The sequence below is a fragment of the Mustela nivalis genome (genome assembly GCF_964662115.1).
Source record: "Mustela nivalis genome assembly, chromosome: 10".
Lineage (NCBI taxonomy): Eukaryota > Metazoa > Chordata > Mammalia > Carnivora > Mustelidae > Mustela > Mustela nivalis.
Window position 1 is genome coordinate 20,308,108 of NC_139029.1, and position 16,129 is coordinate 20,324,236.

The 16,129-nt window shown below is 53.4% G+C and overlaps 1 protein-coding gene across 1 annotated transcript in view; it reads left to right on the forward strand.

Moving 5' to 3' along the window:
* Positions 1–12,455, forward strand: part of OPRD1 (opioid receptor delta 1) — a 39,427-nt gene extending 26,972 nt beyond the window's left edge. The window contains exons 2-3 of the mRNA XM_082684906.1: positions 3,083–3,432; positions 5,792–12,455. Coding sequence (XP_082541032.1) covers positions 3,083–3,432; positions 5,792–6,333 — 892 coding nt within the window. The 3' untranslated portion in view covers positions 6,334–12,455. The remainder of the gene's footprint in view (positions 1–3,082; positions 3,433–5,791) is intronic.
* Positions 12,456–16,129: the final 3,674 nt, after the last annotated feature.

Genomic DNA, 16,129 nt, shown 5'->3' on the forward strand with positions numbered 1-16,129 from the left:
AGGAACCATGGATGTGGCTGGGCATGGAAGGCCCTGTGGGAAAGGAGGCCACCCGGATGGATCGGCAGTCTGAGGAGTCTGATTTTCATCCAGATGGCGGTGGGGAGCCGTGGAAGAACTGGAAGCAGTAGAGTATCCGGAGCAAATGTACTTTTGTAGTGGGCCCCCTGACTTACCTGGATGATGAATTGTTGGGGAGAGAGGGGGCTGCGTGGTCTCCGTGAGAGCTGATGAGGCCCCCGGACTAAGACCTGGTTCTAACAAGTGTCTGTCAAGGGCCTGCCATTTTCCAGGCGCTATTGGTAAATCCCAGCCATTTAGCAGGGAACAAGAGGGACCGATCCCCCTGCCTTCGGGGATCATACATGAGCAAGAGAGACAAATGTGGAGGAAAAAAAGTAAAAGTCAGATGGTGGCTCATGCTGTAAAGAAAAATGCATCAACTTGAGACAGAGAGATGAGGGGGAGGGATACTCTACATAGGGTGGCCAGCTGTGGGCTCCCTGAGAAGGTGACATTTGAATAGAGCCCTGACTTAAGAGAAGGAACAAGCCATGCAAAATGTGGGGTTCTGGGCAGAAGGAATAGCGGCCCGGAGGACCTGAGGTGGGAGTAGGCTTGATATGCCAAGACACAGCAAAGAAGTCCATCGTGGGGGGGCGGGGGCGGGGCCCATCCATCAAGGGGAAAGTTCTGGGACCAATTCATGGAATAGGGAGAGAACCTCAGGGAGCCACTGGTGGGTTGAGAGCAGGAGAGCGGCCTGATTTGTCTGAGGAGGCCAGTAGGGCCAGGCTTGGCAGCCCTTTAGCTGGGGGTGTGGGGGGATGGGCTGGCTTTTTAGGAGGGAGCCTCTGGGGCTCTGCCCAGCCGTCAGTGCGGTGCCTCTCAGGCCGCCTGGACCAGCGACAGCAGCTTCATCACCCGCTTCCCAGCATCCCAGCCCCCTCTGGGAATTGAAGGATCCTCACAAATCAAAATAGCAGGCAAAGAACAGCCTCTAATTGTTCTGCGTAAAAGAAGCGAAATTAGACGAGTCAGCTGTGGGCTTGAGACCGCCTCCCACACAGCTGTGATCCCGCACCCCGCGGAAGACAGACTTCCCAAGACTTGAAATTCTGCTGTCGCCAAGCAAAACTTTTTGCTTCTCCAGCCCCAGGACAAATGACAGTTATTTGGGGAGGGAGTGGGACAGATGCTGGCCCTGGAGGACAATGCATGAATCCAAAAAAAAAAAAAAAAAAATCAGTCCCTTCGTGAAGGAGCAGCCCTAGCTTGGTGTGGATTCGTTCCGTCATTCAGAACACATAGAGGGCACTCGGTGTGCTATCATCAGCTCGCACGGGGGTCCAAGCCTGGGTGTGGTAGAACAGGGTTTCCAGAGCGGGGGAGGCATGCGGTGTGGTTCCACCCTGGGGGTAGAGTGGGGAAAGAGCACTGGTCCAGGAGTCAGGAGGTCTAAGTTCTTGCCTTGGCTCTGCCGCTGTGTGACCTTGGGTGAGTCATGTCACCACCTCCATGGGCTTCAGTTTTCCTGTCTTTTCTCTATGGGCTCTAGGCCACATAGTGCTTCTCAAACTTTAGAGCCTTTAAGAGTCATTTGGGGGTGGTGCTTGTTAAAGATGAAGATTTCCAGGGCGCCTGGATGGCTCTGTCAGTAGAGCATGTGACTTTTGATCTCGGGGTCATGAGTTCAAGCCCCATGTAGGTAAGATTTAGTAGGTCTGGGGTGGGGTCTACGAGTCTCCTATTCCAGGAATTCTGAAGAGAGTCCTTGGACCACACTTCCATAAAATCATTTTCCCTCAATCTCTCAGGGCTCCTCCTGCTCAGAAATTTGAGGAGTCACTCATGCAGCCCTTCTCTGGGTTTCTCACATCACTCTAGGGGCATGAAAGCAGTCCTTGTTCCCCCTTGATATACCTGTATGTTCCTGCGGTGATCACGCTGCACCGGGACAGTGTGTCTTCCAGGCTGTCCGCTGCCCAGCGCAGGCCGGGTACAGAGGGGGACCATGACAGACATTATGGCCCAGCAGGGGGCTAGTGTGGTGCAGGAGGCTGCAAAGCAGAGTCCGGCATGGAGGGGTGTTTCAGGTGGAGGGGGGCTCAGTTGCACACATCTGGCTTGGATACCTGGGCTCATGCCCTGGGTTGAATGTGAGTCCAGCTGCCTGGGGATGAGAAGGTCTGGATGGGACCACAGGAAGAACTGGGAGCCCTGGCCCTCCACAGAGGCCTCACCCAGTCTGCTAGGCAGAATCCCTTCCTCAGAGCTAGCCAGTCGTATTTCCCAAAGATCAGTGGCAGAAGCCAGAGGCTCAGGTCACTCTGGTCTAGTCCCCAGCTTCATCCTTCATAGATGAAGAATAGTAACTGTCATATACTGAGCACTTGCCAGGGCTTTGGGCTCAGGGCTAAGTAGATCATCCCGTTACATTTCACATCACCACCCCCCCCCTCTTTTTTTCTTTACAGTTATAGATACTGATGCTTAGAGAGTTCACATGACTGGCCCCTCGTCCCTCAGTCAATAACTAGGAGAAGCGGGGTTAGAACCTAGACCTGTTTTCCTCTGGAGCCCAGGTTTTTTGTTTGTTTTTTTTTTTAACCATGTTGTTTAGTACCCCTCAGAAGAGGAAGGGTTTTTCCTAAAATACCTTCTGCCAAAGTCAGCTACAGCCAGAGAAATCCTGTTGCATCTGTTATAGTGAAAAGAGGGTGATGTGGAGTCAGGTGGTTCCGGGTTCTAGTCCCACCTCTGCCCCTCACCTTTAGCATGACCTTGGGCAAATCATTTCTTCTCCCTGAATATTTTTTTTTAATTTTTATTTTATTTTTTATTTTTTAAAGATTTTATTTATTTATTTGATGGAGATCACAAGTAGGCAGAGAGGCAGGCAGAGAGAGAGGAGGAAGCACGCTCCTTGCTGAGCAGGGCTCAATCCCAGGATCGATCATGACCTGAGCCGAAGGCAGAGACTTTAACCCACTGAGCCACCCAGGTGCCCCCCACTCCCTGAATCTTAAGTGAAACTGAAATCTGTTGAATGGAAACAATTACACACATGCTTGTTTTGAAGGTACACTAAGATGAAGACAGCCACCAACATCTACATCTTCAACCTGGCCTTGGCGGATGCACTGGCCACCAGCACGTTGCCCTTCCAGAGTGCTAAGTACCTGATGGAGACATGGCCCTTTGGGGAGCTGCTCTGTAAGGCTGTGCTCTCCATCGACTACTACAACATGTTCACCAGCATCTTCACCCTCACCATGATGAGCGTCGACCGCTACATTGCCGTCTGTCACCCTGTCAAGGCCCTGGACTTCCGCACGCCTGCCAAGGCCAAGCTGATCAACATCTGCATCTGGGTCCTGGCCTCGGGTGTGGGTGTCCCCATCATGGTCATGGCTGTGACCCGCCCCCGGGGTGAGTGAGTGCGGAAGCTGTGGTACAGGCCACTGACTCCCCGGGTTCAGCATGGGGGGCCCCTGCGGGAGGTGTGCATTCCCGACCAGTGAGAGTGTGGGGAGTCAGCCAATGGAGTGTAAACAGTTGTTGTGAGGATGAATGATTCAGCAACGGGCAGATGGGTTGCTGGTCAAAGGAAATGTATGAATGGGGTTGTGGAGAGGCGGGCTGTGGGTATGCAGCCCCTGGCCAGGAGTGTGTGGAGATGACTGACTTAAAGGGAGATAGACAGAGGCCATTAGGGCGAGAGTGTCCCTGACCAGTGAGCCATGGAGGCCATAAGATCTGCGGTCTCAGCCCAAATGCCCTTCCACCCCAATGTGAAAACCACTGGCCCAGCTGACCAAGGCAAGGCCCTAGAGAATAGCCTGCAGAGAGTGACAGGTACGTGTCCTCAGAGTGTGAATGGTCACTAACATAGTAGCTGCGTGTGTCAGTCCGAGCAGCAGCTGTAACAAGCCATCTCCGGAGTTCAGTGCTGAACGGTACGGAGATTTATTCCTCACGTCACCATTGAACGTGAGCTGGAGGAGGAGCTCGATTCCCCAGTTCTTCAGGGAACCGGGCACCACGTGGTGGCTTTGGAATCCTCCCCTGCTGGCATCTGGCCAGCAGATGAGTACGGAGAAGAAGTGATGAGAGCATGGCCAGCCTTGAAATGTTATGGCCCATTGCTTCCTAGTGATGGCCGGTTACATTGTCCCAGCTTGACATAAGGAAGCGGGACAGGTCATCTAGCAGGGTGCCAGTGACACGGGCCATTGACCTCTCCGAGCCACACAGTATCATGGGGTGTTGAGAAGTTTAAAGGAGACTATATGTGTAAAATACTTAAGACAAGGGACTCCTACCTTTATTTGACCGTAAGAACTTCCAGAATCAGAGAGGTCAGGTGGTTTACTTAGGGTCACAAGCAGGCTTTTGGTGGAATTTGACCTACAACCCTCGACTCTGACCTATTGCCCTCACGCCTCTTACTCCTGTTGGCTGCTGAGGTGGAGGATTGCAGAGGGTCGGTGCTGTGGATGGAAGGGGAGTAGGCCTGGGGGGAGGCGTTTTGACCACCCTTAACCCCCGCAGAGGCAGAGCCCCAGGTGCCCTCACACAGCTGCCATGCAGTTGGTCTTGACTCAGCAGCTGGGCTCCATTCCTCGCTGTCAGCCTTCAGTTTATGGGCCATTAACTGCAGCCCTGCTGGGGGCCAGACCAGATGGGCCTCCTCACTGCACGCTCCATCCCCTGCACACACTCCCCAACTCAGCACTTGTTGGTTCTGTATGTAACTTGCTGTGTGACCTTGGAAAAATGCTGTTCCTCTCTGAACCTTGTTCTGCCATCTGCTTAACGAAGTCCTTGGACTCAGTCAGCCCTGAGGGTCCTGCCATCCTGCTGTCCGGAGGACCCACTGTGAGGATCCCCAGTACCCTTCCTACAACTCTCAGGCACCAAGTTCACTGCCTGGCTCCTCAAAACCCAAGGTTCTAAGAGAACTTGGGAGTTCCCCAGGTCAGTTTCAGGCCTGTGTCTGAATCCAGAAACATCCCTAAGGTGCTCGTCCAGCCTACACCCACACTCCAGGAACAGGGAGCTCATTCCATGCTGGGTGCGCCTCTGGACAAATTCTGCAGTCAGAAAGTTCTTCTTGCCATTAAGCTGGGCTTTGTCTCCCTGGCTCTAGCCCTGACTTCTGGACTCCTAAATGTATCTCCCCCCCCTCTCCTGTGAGTGCACCAAGAGCTTGAACCCCCTCACCCCCCGCTGTGCTAAATGTTTCACATGCCTGAGCCCGTGGAATCCTCACAACCCTGTGAGGTTTAGATACTCTTATTAGTTCCACTTTATGGAAGTTCTCCTGGAGGCTGAACTGTTTGCCCAGGGTCACACCATACAGCTGGTAGGGCCCAAGTTCTGCCCTTAACTCATCATACTCTCTAGATCTGTCTGAGCAGTGTTGTCCTCACTGGAGCTAATCTGGAAATGAGTAGGATGTTTTGAGGCCTCATAATGACTGGCATTTGGTGGGTTTGGGCTAAATTATATCATTACTGTGGTCCATGGATGTAGAGGCTGCTAAAGGGATCGGAAGAAAATATAGAAAGGAGACCTCCTAGATTACAGCCAATCCCTCTGGGGTCTTTAAGGATGAGTAGGAGTTCACCAAGTACGGAAGTGTAGGAGGACATTCCGGGCAGAAGAATCACCCTGAACAAAGGCCAAGAGGTGTGGGACTTGACCGAGCCAAGAAGGGTAGCGAGCAGGCGGGGTCGCTTCTGCCCCCGCGCCCCTCACCTGCTGTCTTTCCTTGCTTCCCCCGCAGACGGGGCTGTAGTGTGCATGCTCCAGTTCCCCAGCCCCAGCTGGTACTGGGATACCGTGACCAAGATCTGCGTGTTCCTCTTCGCCTTCGTCGTGCCCATCCTCATCATCACCGTGTGCTACGGCCTGATGCTGCTGCGCCTGCGCAGTGTGCGCCTGCTGTCGGGCTCCAAGGAGAAGGACCGCAGCCTGCGGCGCATCACGCGCATGGTGCTGGTGGTGGTGGGCGCCTTCGTGGTGTGCTGGGCGCCCATCCACATCTTCGTCATCGTCTGGACGCTGGTGGACATCGACCGCCGCGACCCGCTGGTGGTGGCCGCGCTGCACCTGTGCATCGCGCTCGGCTACGCCAACAGCAGCCTCAACCCCGTGCTCTACGCCTTCCTCGACGAGAACTTCAAGCGCTGTTTCCGCCAGCTCTGCCGCACGCCCTGCGGCCGACCGGAGCCCGGCAGCTTCAGCCGCGCCCGCGAGACCACGGCCCGTGAACGGGTCACCGCCTGCACCCCGTCCGACGGTCCCGGCGGGGGCGCCGCCGCCTAAACCGCGCCGGCCCGGCCCGCCTAGCGCCCCTCCGGGGTGACCTGGCCGGCACCCGGGGCCCGCAGGGGGCGGGGCCGCGACGCGGAGTGGGGCCGAAGGCGCCCCTGTTTTGGAGAACCGGGTCGAGCGGGAGCCTGGCTGGGGCCGAGAGGCGGGGCCCCTGCGGAGGGGCGGGCCTCCGGGCTGGGGCGGGTCTGGGGGCGGGGCCTTTGGGCGGCTGGCGCGGTCGGCGGTTTGGGGTCGGGTGCCGGAAGCTAGCTAGCGACTCTAGGGAAGTGGGGCCTGTGGCTCTGGGACCAGACCGCTAGACGGAACCTCTGCGGCGGGCCAGCCTCAACCTTGGGACAGCCTCGGGTACTAGCCAGAGCCGGCCTTGCTGGCCTGGGACCTGAAAAAGCCAAGGACCCAGGACTCAGGGGGCCTTGGTGGAGACCTAGGCTTGAGAACAGGGCTGCAAGACTGGGTCTCTCTCTGGTGGGGGGGGGTCCTCTTTTGGGGGCGAGAGGGAGGGACAGGTCAGCCAAGCGGCGACAGCTCAAGACTGGGCCACGAGGTAGGCTAGCGCCGCGAGATAGGCTGTGTGCAGGGGATGGCGGCCTAAACCTTGGGGTAGAGTCCCAGCCCTGAGTTGTAGCCAGAGGCGGGGTTGCTGAGGTCCAGGTCCAACTGGACTGTCGTCATAAATAGAAAATAAAATCGAGAGGGAGAGAGAAACAGTATGCCTTTTCTGTCCTTGACAGTCGTTTTCTTGGAATGGCCTCAGCATGGATGTCGTGTTTCCCGCACTTTATGCCAGTGGGGCTTGGGACAGGACAGTGGAGCAGGGCCAGCACCTTCAGGCTAGGATAGCAGGACAGGCCCTCAGCTGGGGTAGGATCCCCAGCTCCGGGTTCTATAGGGCTCAGAAGGAGGAGGGAGGTCTGGCAGCTCCAAAACCAGAGCTGCCAGGTGGCCTCTGTGCCAAGGGTTGGGGGCTGGGCAGAGGCAGAGGCGAGGCTGGGGAACTTCTTTGTAGACAGTAGGTCCTCAAGCTGGGGGGCAGACGCTTTTGGGGGTCCCCAGGGGCCTGACTTCTCTGTCCAGGTGCTGGAGGACAAAAGACAATGCTAGCAAGAGCCCCATGCATGGTAAGTGGCAAATGGGACTGGGTGGGGGCATCTGAAGGACCAGTGTGGACTTTTCTTCCTGCCCATCTTGGGTCTCTAAGAAGAACCTCCAGGAGATCCTCCTCCTTCTCCCAACACCTGGACGTGTCCAGTGTGTCCAGTGTTTACAGGCAGCTGGAACGGCCCACACAGGAGCCTGTCTCTGAAGGAACTGGGAGGAAGAAGGCTTTCCTAACTGATAGGAGTTTTTCTCTTCATATGTTTGGCATTTTATTCAGGCACTCCCAGATCTTTGCTCTCCTATCAGGGTCTGTCCTTGTTCCCTGTGCCTCCCCCATGCTTCACCTCCTCTCCCCGCCCCCTCCCCACCACAGACACTGCCTCAGTCCCACACCCCTGACTCCCTATTGAAGCAGTGAGCTGACATCCTTGTAGAAACAAATTAATTTTCTTCCCTTTTTGGGACAGATGGTGAGAAACTGACGTCTTTGTCTCAAACCACAAAAAAAAAAAAAAAAAAAAAAAAAAAAAAGATACCTCTTCTCCCTTTGACAGTCATTTCCTTGGAACAAAAGCCTTTCTCTTGTCTGGGAGACTGTCACTCCAGCAGGGGCTGATCTAGCGTTCAGGAGGTTGAGGGCTTAGGCACCAGGATGGGTGCTGGGCACATTAGGGATAGGGATACCCTTAGTAGACAAAGCACAGCTCCCCTCTTGGGGTGTGGACCCCAGAAAACCCCAGACCTGGGAATTTGCTTCCTCCAGGCAATGGCTTCAGTAGCACTTTGGAAGATGTAGGGCAGTGCCCAGTGCCCCTGGAGACTTCTGTGTCTGAATGGGAGGGGGGTGTATCAGCAAGGCAGGGGACCCTCCTGGACACTCCTCTTCATGTGGGACCCCCTGTCTTGGGGAGATGTCAGAGATCGGGGACAATTTAGGGACTAGGGAAGACTTCTGAAGAAGTTGACATTGGATCCAGGCCTGTTGATTCTCTCTGCAAGGACTCTGTCCCCTTCAACTCTCCCTCCCTGGATCTGCGCCTGCCGTCTCCCATGGCTATAACAAATCTGACTGGTTTTTACTACTTCTCATACATAAATGTGTCCCAGGGTCCACAGAGGCTGGGTCCAAACCACGTGCATTTAAGGTAAAGTGAATTTGTACCAAAATCAACTTGATGCCAGGCTGTGCACCCTAGGGACTGGGACTCGGAAATAAGTCAGATACAGCCCGGCCCTCAGAAAGTTCATGCCCAGGCTGGGAGACAAGGTGTCCGCAGAGCATCATCTGTGTGTGATGTGTGCAATGAAAGGAAGCCCCTGGGAGGGTGTCTTGGGGAAGTGTGTTTTCTAGCTTTTTACTAAGACACATCCATAGAAATTCTAGAAGGGGTGGAAAAGAGAGGGGCTTAAAGGATATGTAGGGGTTGGCCACCAAGAAGAGGGAACAGTGTGTGCAAGAGCATGGAAATGTTGAGGTGCTTGGCAAACCCGAAAAAAGCTGTCCACATCTGGAGTTTGGGGCTTAACTGAGAGCAATTTTGAGTGTCAGGCTCTGTGCTAAGCGCTTTGTGCACATCGTCCCTTCGAGCCTCGTGAGAGCCCAGGGGAGGTACTGGTACCCTTATTTTAGACCACAGGCTCAGAGATCAAGTCACTGACCCCTAAGTCACAGAGCCTATGGTGGCAGCAGAACTCAGGTCAGTAGGACTTCAGGGTCTGAGTTCCTGGTAAATTCCAGGGATCATTGATACAGAAGAGCCTTAATTGCTGGAACTCTGGAATGAGGATTTTTGAAGATTTAAAACCAGGAAAAATCTGAAGGAAAAGGGCAATTTTGCATGAACTTTTGTTCCTCCTGTAGCTCTCCAAACCTTCACATTTCAAAATGTACTGTGTGTGATACATTTTAAAGCTCCAAATTGACAGTGTAATTCTAGATCATCACAGGGCTCTCAAAACCGTGAAGTAGGTTCTGATTCCACACACCCCCCTCCCCGTTTCCACTCCTCTCTCTTCAGGGCAAGCTTTTGCCTCCAGTTTCAAAATGTCCTACAATTTCCTGTCTTTTCTTGTGGTGACAGAAGTAGCGGTGAAAGCTGGAGTCAAGATTTGGGTTTCCCTCACTGTGCCTCAGTTTCCTCATCTGTAGAACGGACTTCCTTCATGGGCTTGCTGTGAGGACTTAATGAGTTCATTTACAGATAGGGTCCAGATCATAGGTCAGCTCTCAGCACATGGCAAATAGCTGTCATTAGGAGGTCTGCTGCAGCACGAGGTCAGAACTGGAGACCCAGAGGGAAAAGCAGATGAACTTTCAGGGGCAGCAATACAGAGAGAAGAGCCCGGGGACCCAGCCTGAGGATCCCCCTGCTTTCTAGGCTCAGGAGTCACAGCGCAGAGAGTGAGATGCTGCTGAAGAAGCAGAGGAGGTTGGGGAGAATGTGCTGCCATAGAAACTGGAGGAGGAGGGCGTTCCCAGCGGGGAGGGAGTGATGGATAATGTCAAGTGTCATATAAGAGAGGTTGGTGGTGGGGAGGGCAGGAGGGTGATGAGAATAAAACAGAGCCTTCAAGTTCAGTTTCCTACATGGCTTGGAAAACCCCAAATCTGGATTCAAATCTCAGCACTGAAGCTAACCAGCGGTGTGACCTAGGCAAGGGGGTTGCCCTCTCTGAGCTTTGCTTTTCTGTTAGATCTAAGACAAGGGAATGGGTCAGTCTCTGAGGTTTCATCTCTGATAAGTGTCCTGATTTTGCTGGGTTCTTGGCTGCTTGCTAGCAGTGGGATCTCAGGCCGGTCATTTCACCTCCAAGGGTCCCATCTGAAGGCTAGAGATATGGCAATTGAGGTTCCTACCAAAGTGCCTGACACCTAGTAGGCCAGGGAATACAGAATTATTCTGTGACGATAGTGGGGAGCTAAGGAGACCTGCTTAGCTTGGAATTTGAAATGTTCCTCAAGGTGGAGAAAGCCACTACTGTCTGGAGAGAACTTGGAGGGGCCACAGTCCAGGCTAGTCCCCTACTAGACCTCTGCCCAAAGGCCAGCCCATCTATTTTCAATGGCAGAGCCTCAGCTGGCCTCTGGCTGCCTTCTCCCACTGGACCTACTACAGATCCAGGCTGGGAACCAGCTCAGAGGCTTCAGAGCCCCTAGGAAGTAACGCTCCCCCTACTCCCAAGGTCATGGTCCCGGCACTCACACGCGAAACACTATACACAACTTTCTCTTCTCATTTATGTATTTATTTATTCTCCTTCACTTCATTCCTGGGCACTGAGCACACAGTGCGGACAGCTCCAGGGAGGGAGCCCAGCTCCGAGTTTACAGATGCTGGGAGACCAGAGGAGACTGGGGTGAGGATCTAGCAGCAGGTGGCTGGGGAGATCAGAATGGGGCCCTGAGGGGCTGCGGAGAGGCATCGCTTATCCTGACCTGGTCAAGCGCTAGAGCTGGGGGTTGCCCAGGTTCCAGCCCCATCCCTGGCGCTGGCCATGAGCCCCACTGTGGTAATACTTGTATGTGGTACACAGCACCCCCCTTTGTTCTAAGCACTTTACATGGTAATTTACTTAATCTTTGCAGCATGACTCTGAGGCAGGCACTATTAGAATTATTACCACTACTTTATGGATGAGGAACCCGAGGCTCAGGGGAATGGCCTGTCCAAGACCACAGAGCGTGTCCATGGCTGGGCCAGCTAGGATCATGTCTTAGATCTGTCAAGTCCACTTCCTCTGCTCTTCTCCTCCTGCCTCCCACGAGGAAACTGATGGCATAGAGGGCACCAGGGAGACTCCTGTGTCCAGCTCATAGTCCGGGACTGAGCCTTCCTGGTGCTGGGTTCTATGCCTCATCATCTTGGCGTCAGACACCTCCCAAGGAATCGCTGTGACCTTAGCGGGGCCCTCTCCCCATCCATTCCCTCCCTCCCTTGGAAGCCTTGCTTGTTCTATAATTTTTCATCTGCCTGCTAGGACTGTGCTGTATGACCTTGGGCCAGTCACTTCACTCTGGGAGCCCCTTTTCTCAGTCATGGAGGACAACAATCACAAGAAGTTGTGAAGATTTACAAAAAGGCTTGTCTGTTTGGTGTCACAAATGTTCTCAGCAAATGGCACTACGGCTGGCCCACAGTCGTCATTCAACCAAGTGGATGATGAAGTGCCTGGTGCAGAGTAAATGGCTGAAATGTGGAGCTTTTAATGCGATTGGGCCTTTTAGGTTATACCCGCTCTGACCCACATCTCTTAATACTGTAGGCGGGTCAGGAGCAAGGACTTTGTTTCATAACCATCTCCTTGAGTTTCAGAAGATGGGACAGTGTACCCTGGAAAAGGCATTTTCAAGAGGACATCTTCTCTGCAAGTACTTTATACATAGCTGTCCCCTTTTGTCCTCACCAAGCCTTGCCCTTCCAGGCACCCAAGAGAGGGGCCCAGTCTGGGAGGAAAGGAAGATCCCTGGGTGGCACTGGCCTGGGCCTTCTGGCCAGAAACTTTGGGTCATGGGGGTGGAGTCCCTTGGTAGGTGGTGATGCAGGTAACATCCACCTGCTGGAGCTCACCTTCCAGAATCTCCTCTTGGAATAAATCCCAAGCTAGGAGATGGAATATGGGCTTGACTCTGTCCTTCACTTCATTGCTGTGTGACTTTGGGCAGGTCTCTGTCCCTCTATGGGCTGCTGCCCAATGGAGGGACAGAGGTAGGGGTTGATGGGTTCCAAGGGCTTTGCCATCCTGGGAGAGAACAGAGATCTTTCCCGCATGTTCCTTGATCCCAGCAACAGACATCTCCGGTAAGATGCACTGGGCATTTGCCCAGAGGCAGAGAAAAGGGTGCCTAGGGGTCTGGTATTTGTAATTGGAGCTGCCCTACTTTTGGGATGAGGTTGGCAAGCATGTCAAAACAAAGCTTGACTCAAACACCTGATTTTTTGCCTATCTCAGGTCCCATCTTGGTACAAAGGACCAAACTTCTGTTTTCCCAATAAAGAAAAACACTATTCTCGGTGTCCACATCTCTGGCTGTTTCTTTTGCTTATTTCTGTGGTCTCCTCATGGTGGGGGGCTAGTCTGGGGCGTGATACAGACCTGCCTGCTCTCACTGGGTGGGTAGACTAGCTCTACCTTTGGGACTGTCTCAGAGGGAGAGGCAACACTGTCGTTAAGAACCCTATCTGGGGGTTCCTGGCTGGCTCAGTCTGTAGAGCCTGTGATTCTTGATCTCAGGGCTATAAATTTGAGGCCCACATTGGGTGTAGAGATTACTTAAAAAATAAAATCTTAAAAAACAAACCCATCTGATGGGAGGCATACTCAAGGCAGTTGTAACCACTTCTTAGAGCATGCCCCAAACCAAAGCTGGCTTCTAGAAGCCCCCACACCCCTAATCTCCCAAATTGGCTCCTCCTTCTCTGTGGCCCACCCCCAATATCAGTCCCTTGTCCTCCAGAACCCTGCCCACCCCATGTACCTATTGGGGCTTTCACTAACTCCCCCTCCTTTTCCCTCCACCTTACTCCCACCTCTGTTCCATGCTCCTGCCCCACAGTGACCCTTCTTTTGGCGACAGAAGCCCTAAACCTTCTCTGGGAACATTCAGGGAAGCCCTGGGTGTGGGGATGGATGTCCCAAGAGACCTCCACCCCCCTCTGTGCACCCTTCCTCAGTGGTTGCTGGTCCTCATGATTCATAAGTAATTCTCAGGAAGGAAAGTTCCTGACCCAGGATCTGTCTTCCCAGTAGGTGTGACCAGGTCTTTCAGAGAGCTCCAGGGCCTGGAGCTGCTCCTCCCCTTCTGAAGCAACCCCCCTTCAGAGACTCTTAGCCTCTTTCTGCCCCTGCGGCTGCCCATCCTGGGACCTGCTGTGGGCAGGTACTGAGCACCAATTTGGGTGGGCTGCCCTCACCTGGACTGGGATCCCAGCCCCCCTCAGCTGCAGACTGATTGGGTGGGGTTGGGGGCAGGGGGCCTGACTGCCCAGGGTGGGGAGGGGGCTTAACCACCTGGCCTCACCTTCCTCACAGGGGGGGCGGGGGGGTTGCTCAGGTGAAGACTTCCCAGAGGTCTGGCAGCTCTGCCCAGAGCTTACTCCCCCTGAGGCTGGGAAGAACAGCCCTGAAGGGTGTGTGTGTGTGTGTGTGTGTGTGTGAGAGAGAGAGAGAGAGAGAGAGATTGCACAGCATGTGTGAGAGCACCTTGGTGTATATGGAAGTGTGCACGGTGGAGATTTTCATTCACCTTTGTGTCTGCCTTGAAGAAAAACATATCTGCTTGACCACTGCGGGCATCCCTTTCTCTTCTGTAAAATCTTGTGATTATTATAGCTAACTTACCAGGACTCTTCTGAGGACCCAGTGAGGCAACAGCTGTACATGGTAAGCAGGACACAGTATTAGTGATGGGGAACACAGTCTGCCTTTAACCTTCGATAGCTCCCAGTTGCTTGGAAAATCCAGAGGACCTCTCATGCCCCTTCCCAATGGAGGATTCTAGGAATCTAAGTTCAATCTTGTCTGCCTGCAACCTCCAAATTCCCTCAGAGGGAGACAAGGCTGCACTTCGGGAAGAGGACTGCTGAGGCCTGGCCCAAGGATGGGCAGTTCTCAGAGAAGTACAGCAGGCAGGACAGACAGCAGTCATGTGCCAACTCTGTTACCTTTCCAGGTCAGCTCCATTCCCTCTGCCTCCAGGAAGCCTTCTCTCATTGCTCTGTTCTGATCCTTTGCCCTGTTTAGACCTCCCACAACTGCTATCTGGGCACCCACAAGCAGGCTGCTGGGCTCCCACAGCCTCGTCAGACATATGGGAACCCTGTCATTCCCCAAAGGGAGAGAAAAGGCCCCTGAAAAGGAACACAGGTGTTTCCCCCCAATAATGTCTACAGTTATTACAGAATACTCATTATAAAAACTGAGAAACCTGGTAAGTTTGGAAAGAACAGGTAAAAACATCACCCATTGTTCCTCATTCTATTGACTTGTGAATGTTCTTCCTCACCCAGGGGAAGCCCTGGGCAGGGGGTGGGGGCCACAGGTGACCCCAGAGCTCTCTGAAATGGCATATGCACTGTGTGTCACCTTGCACACACCGGATGTTCCAGGAATCCAGGACCAAAAAGTTAAGAGAGGTTTCCTTGAGTGGGGGGGTCCATGCATACAACACAGTCACATGCAAATAGACCCACAGACCTGGAGGCCACACATATACACCAGACTGCACAGACATCCTCCTCGCACACACACTTCCTTATACACACACCTCCTACCGAGGCACACACTCATTTATACACCCATGTTCGCAAACGTGAGACAGCCAAACGGCTCGTCCTGGGAGAAACCTCTGTAAAGTGGCAGGACAGGCTCATTTCACAGACGCTACTGCCACCTACTGTCCATTCCTTGCACCAGCACCCTTACTCACTTTTCCTGGACTGCGGTGGTCGGGGGCGGAGGTTCATCCACCACTCCCGGCTCCCTCCATCTCCTCGGAAGCTGTGGACTGGAACTGGTTCCTGAAAGACGCCCTTGAACGAGGGAGGCATTCTGTTGGAAGACACTAGGTGAGTGTGGGCTGGGCGGGGAACGATCAGTGACCGCCCTTTATGTGTCAGGCTCTGCTGTCCTTGACCACTGTCACCTCTTTTCTCAATCCCACGTGCTTTATGCAGCACCCTGGCACATGCGAAATCATAACAACTATTACAAGTGAATAAATCAAGACATGAAGGTTTTGGTCCCCCGCAACCCTGCCAGGGGAGGTTGTTTAATGTAAGGTTTGTTTGTTTGTTTGTTTGTTTTTAAACATTTTATTTATTTATTTGACAGAGAGGCAGGTAGAGAGAGAGGGGGAAGCAGGCTCCCTGCCGAGCAGAGAGCCCAATGCGGGGCTTGATCCCAGGATCCTGAGATCATGACCCCAGCCGAAGACAGAGGCTTAACCCACTGAGCCACCCAGATGCCCCTAATGTAAGGTATTTTTAACATATCTTGAGATGGAGGCTCAGGGCAAATGACTTGCCCAAAGTCACACAATAGCTTCCTCTGTTGTTCTGAAGAGAAAGAAAAGGAAGATACAGCAAAGCTGAAAAACTTTACTAAGCTGGAGAGGTCCAGCTCAGATCTCATCTCTAGAGGACCAGGAGAAGTGCCCAGAGGTGGATGAAGTCTACCTGGAGAGATGGTTTCTCTGCTTAGGAAGGTTCCCCTACCCTGAACTTTGGCTTCAAATTCATTCCTTCAGCTAGTATTTATTCACAGTGTGGCAGGCTCTGGGCTCAGACTGAGGACGAGCAGTGCACAAGCAGAGGAAAGTCTAGTCTCTGCCCTCATTCCAATGTTGCAGCTCCAAAAGGGCCCCTTCCTTGCTCTCTTACTCCCAGGGCCCCTTCTCTTTGCCAGCTGTGCTGAGTGGATGGGAATCCAGAGTGACAGCAGGGGATGTGAGTCGGGGAGGGAAGGGATGATTCCCACCCTAACTGTCCAGTATTGAGATGGAGCAAAGAAAGCCTTGAACCTACAGTCAGGCAGACCTACATCTGAATCGGCCATGAACTTGTTTTGTGACCTCAGTCAAATCTCTTACTCTTGGGCTTCGGTTAAAGCAAAGAGCTTGAACATCAACAGTTTCTCCAACTCGTGGTTTCTTAGAAGGGCTGGTGGAGGCCAAACAGGGGAAGGCTGTGGG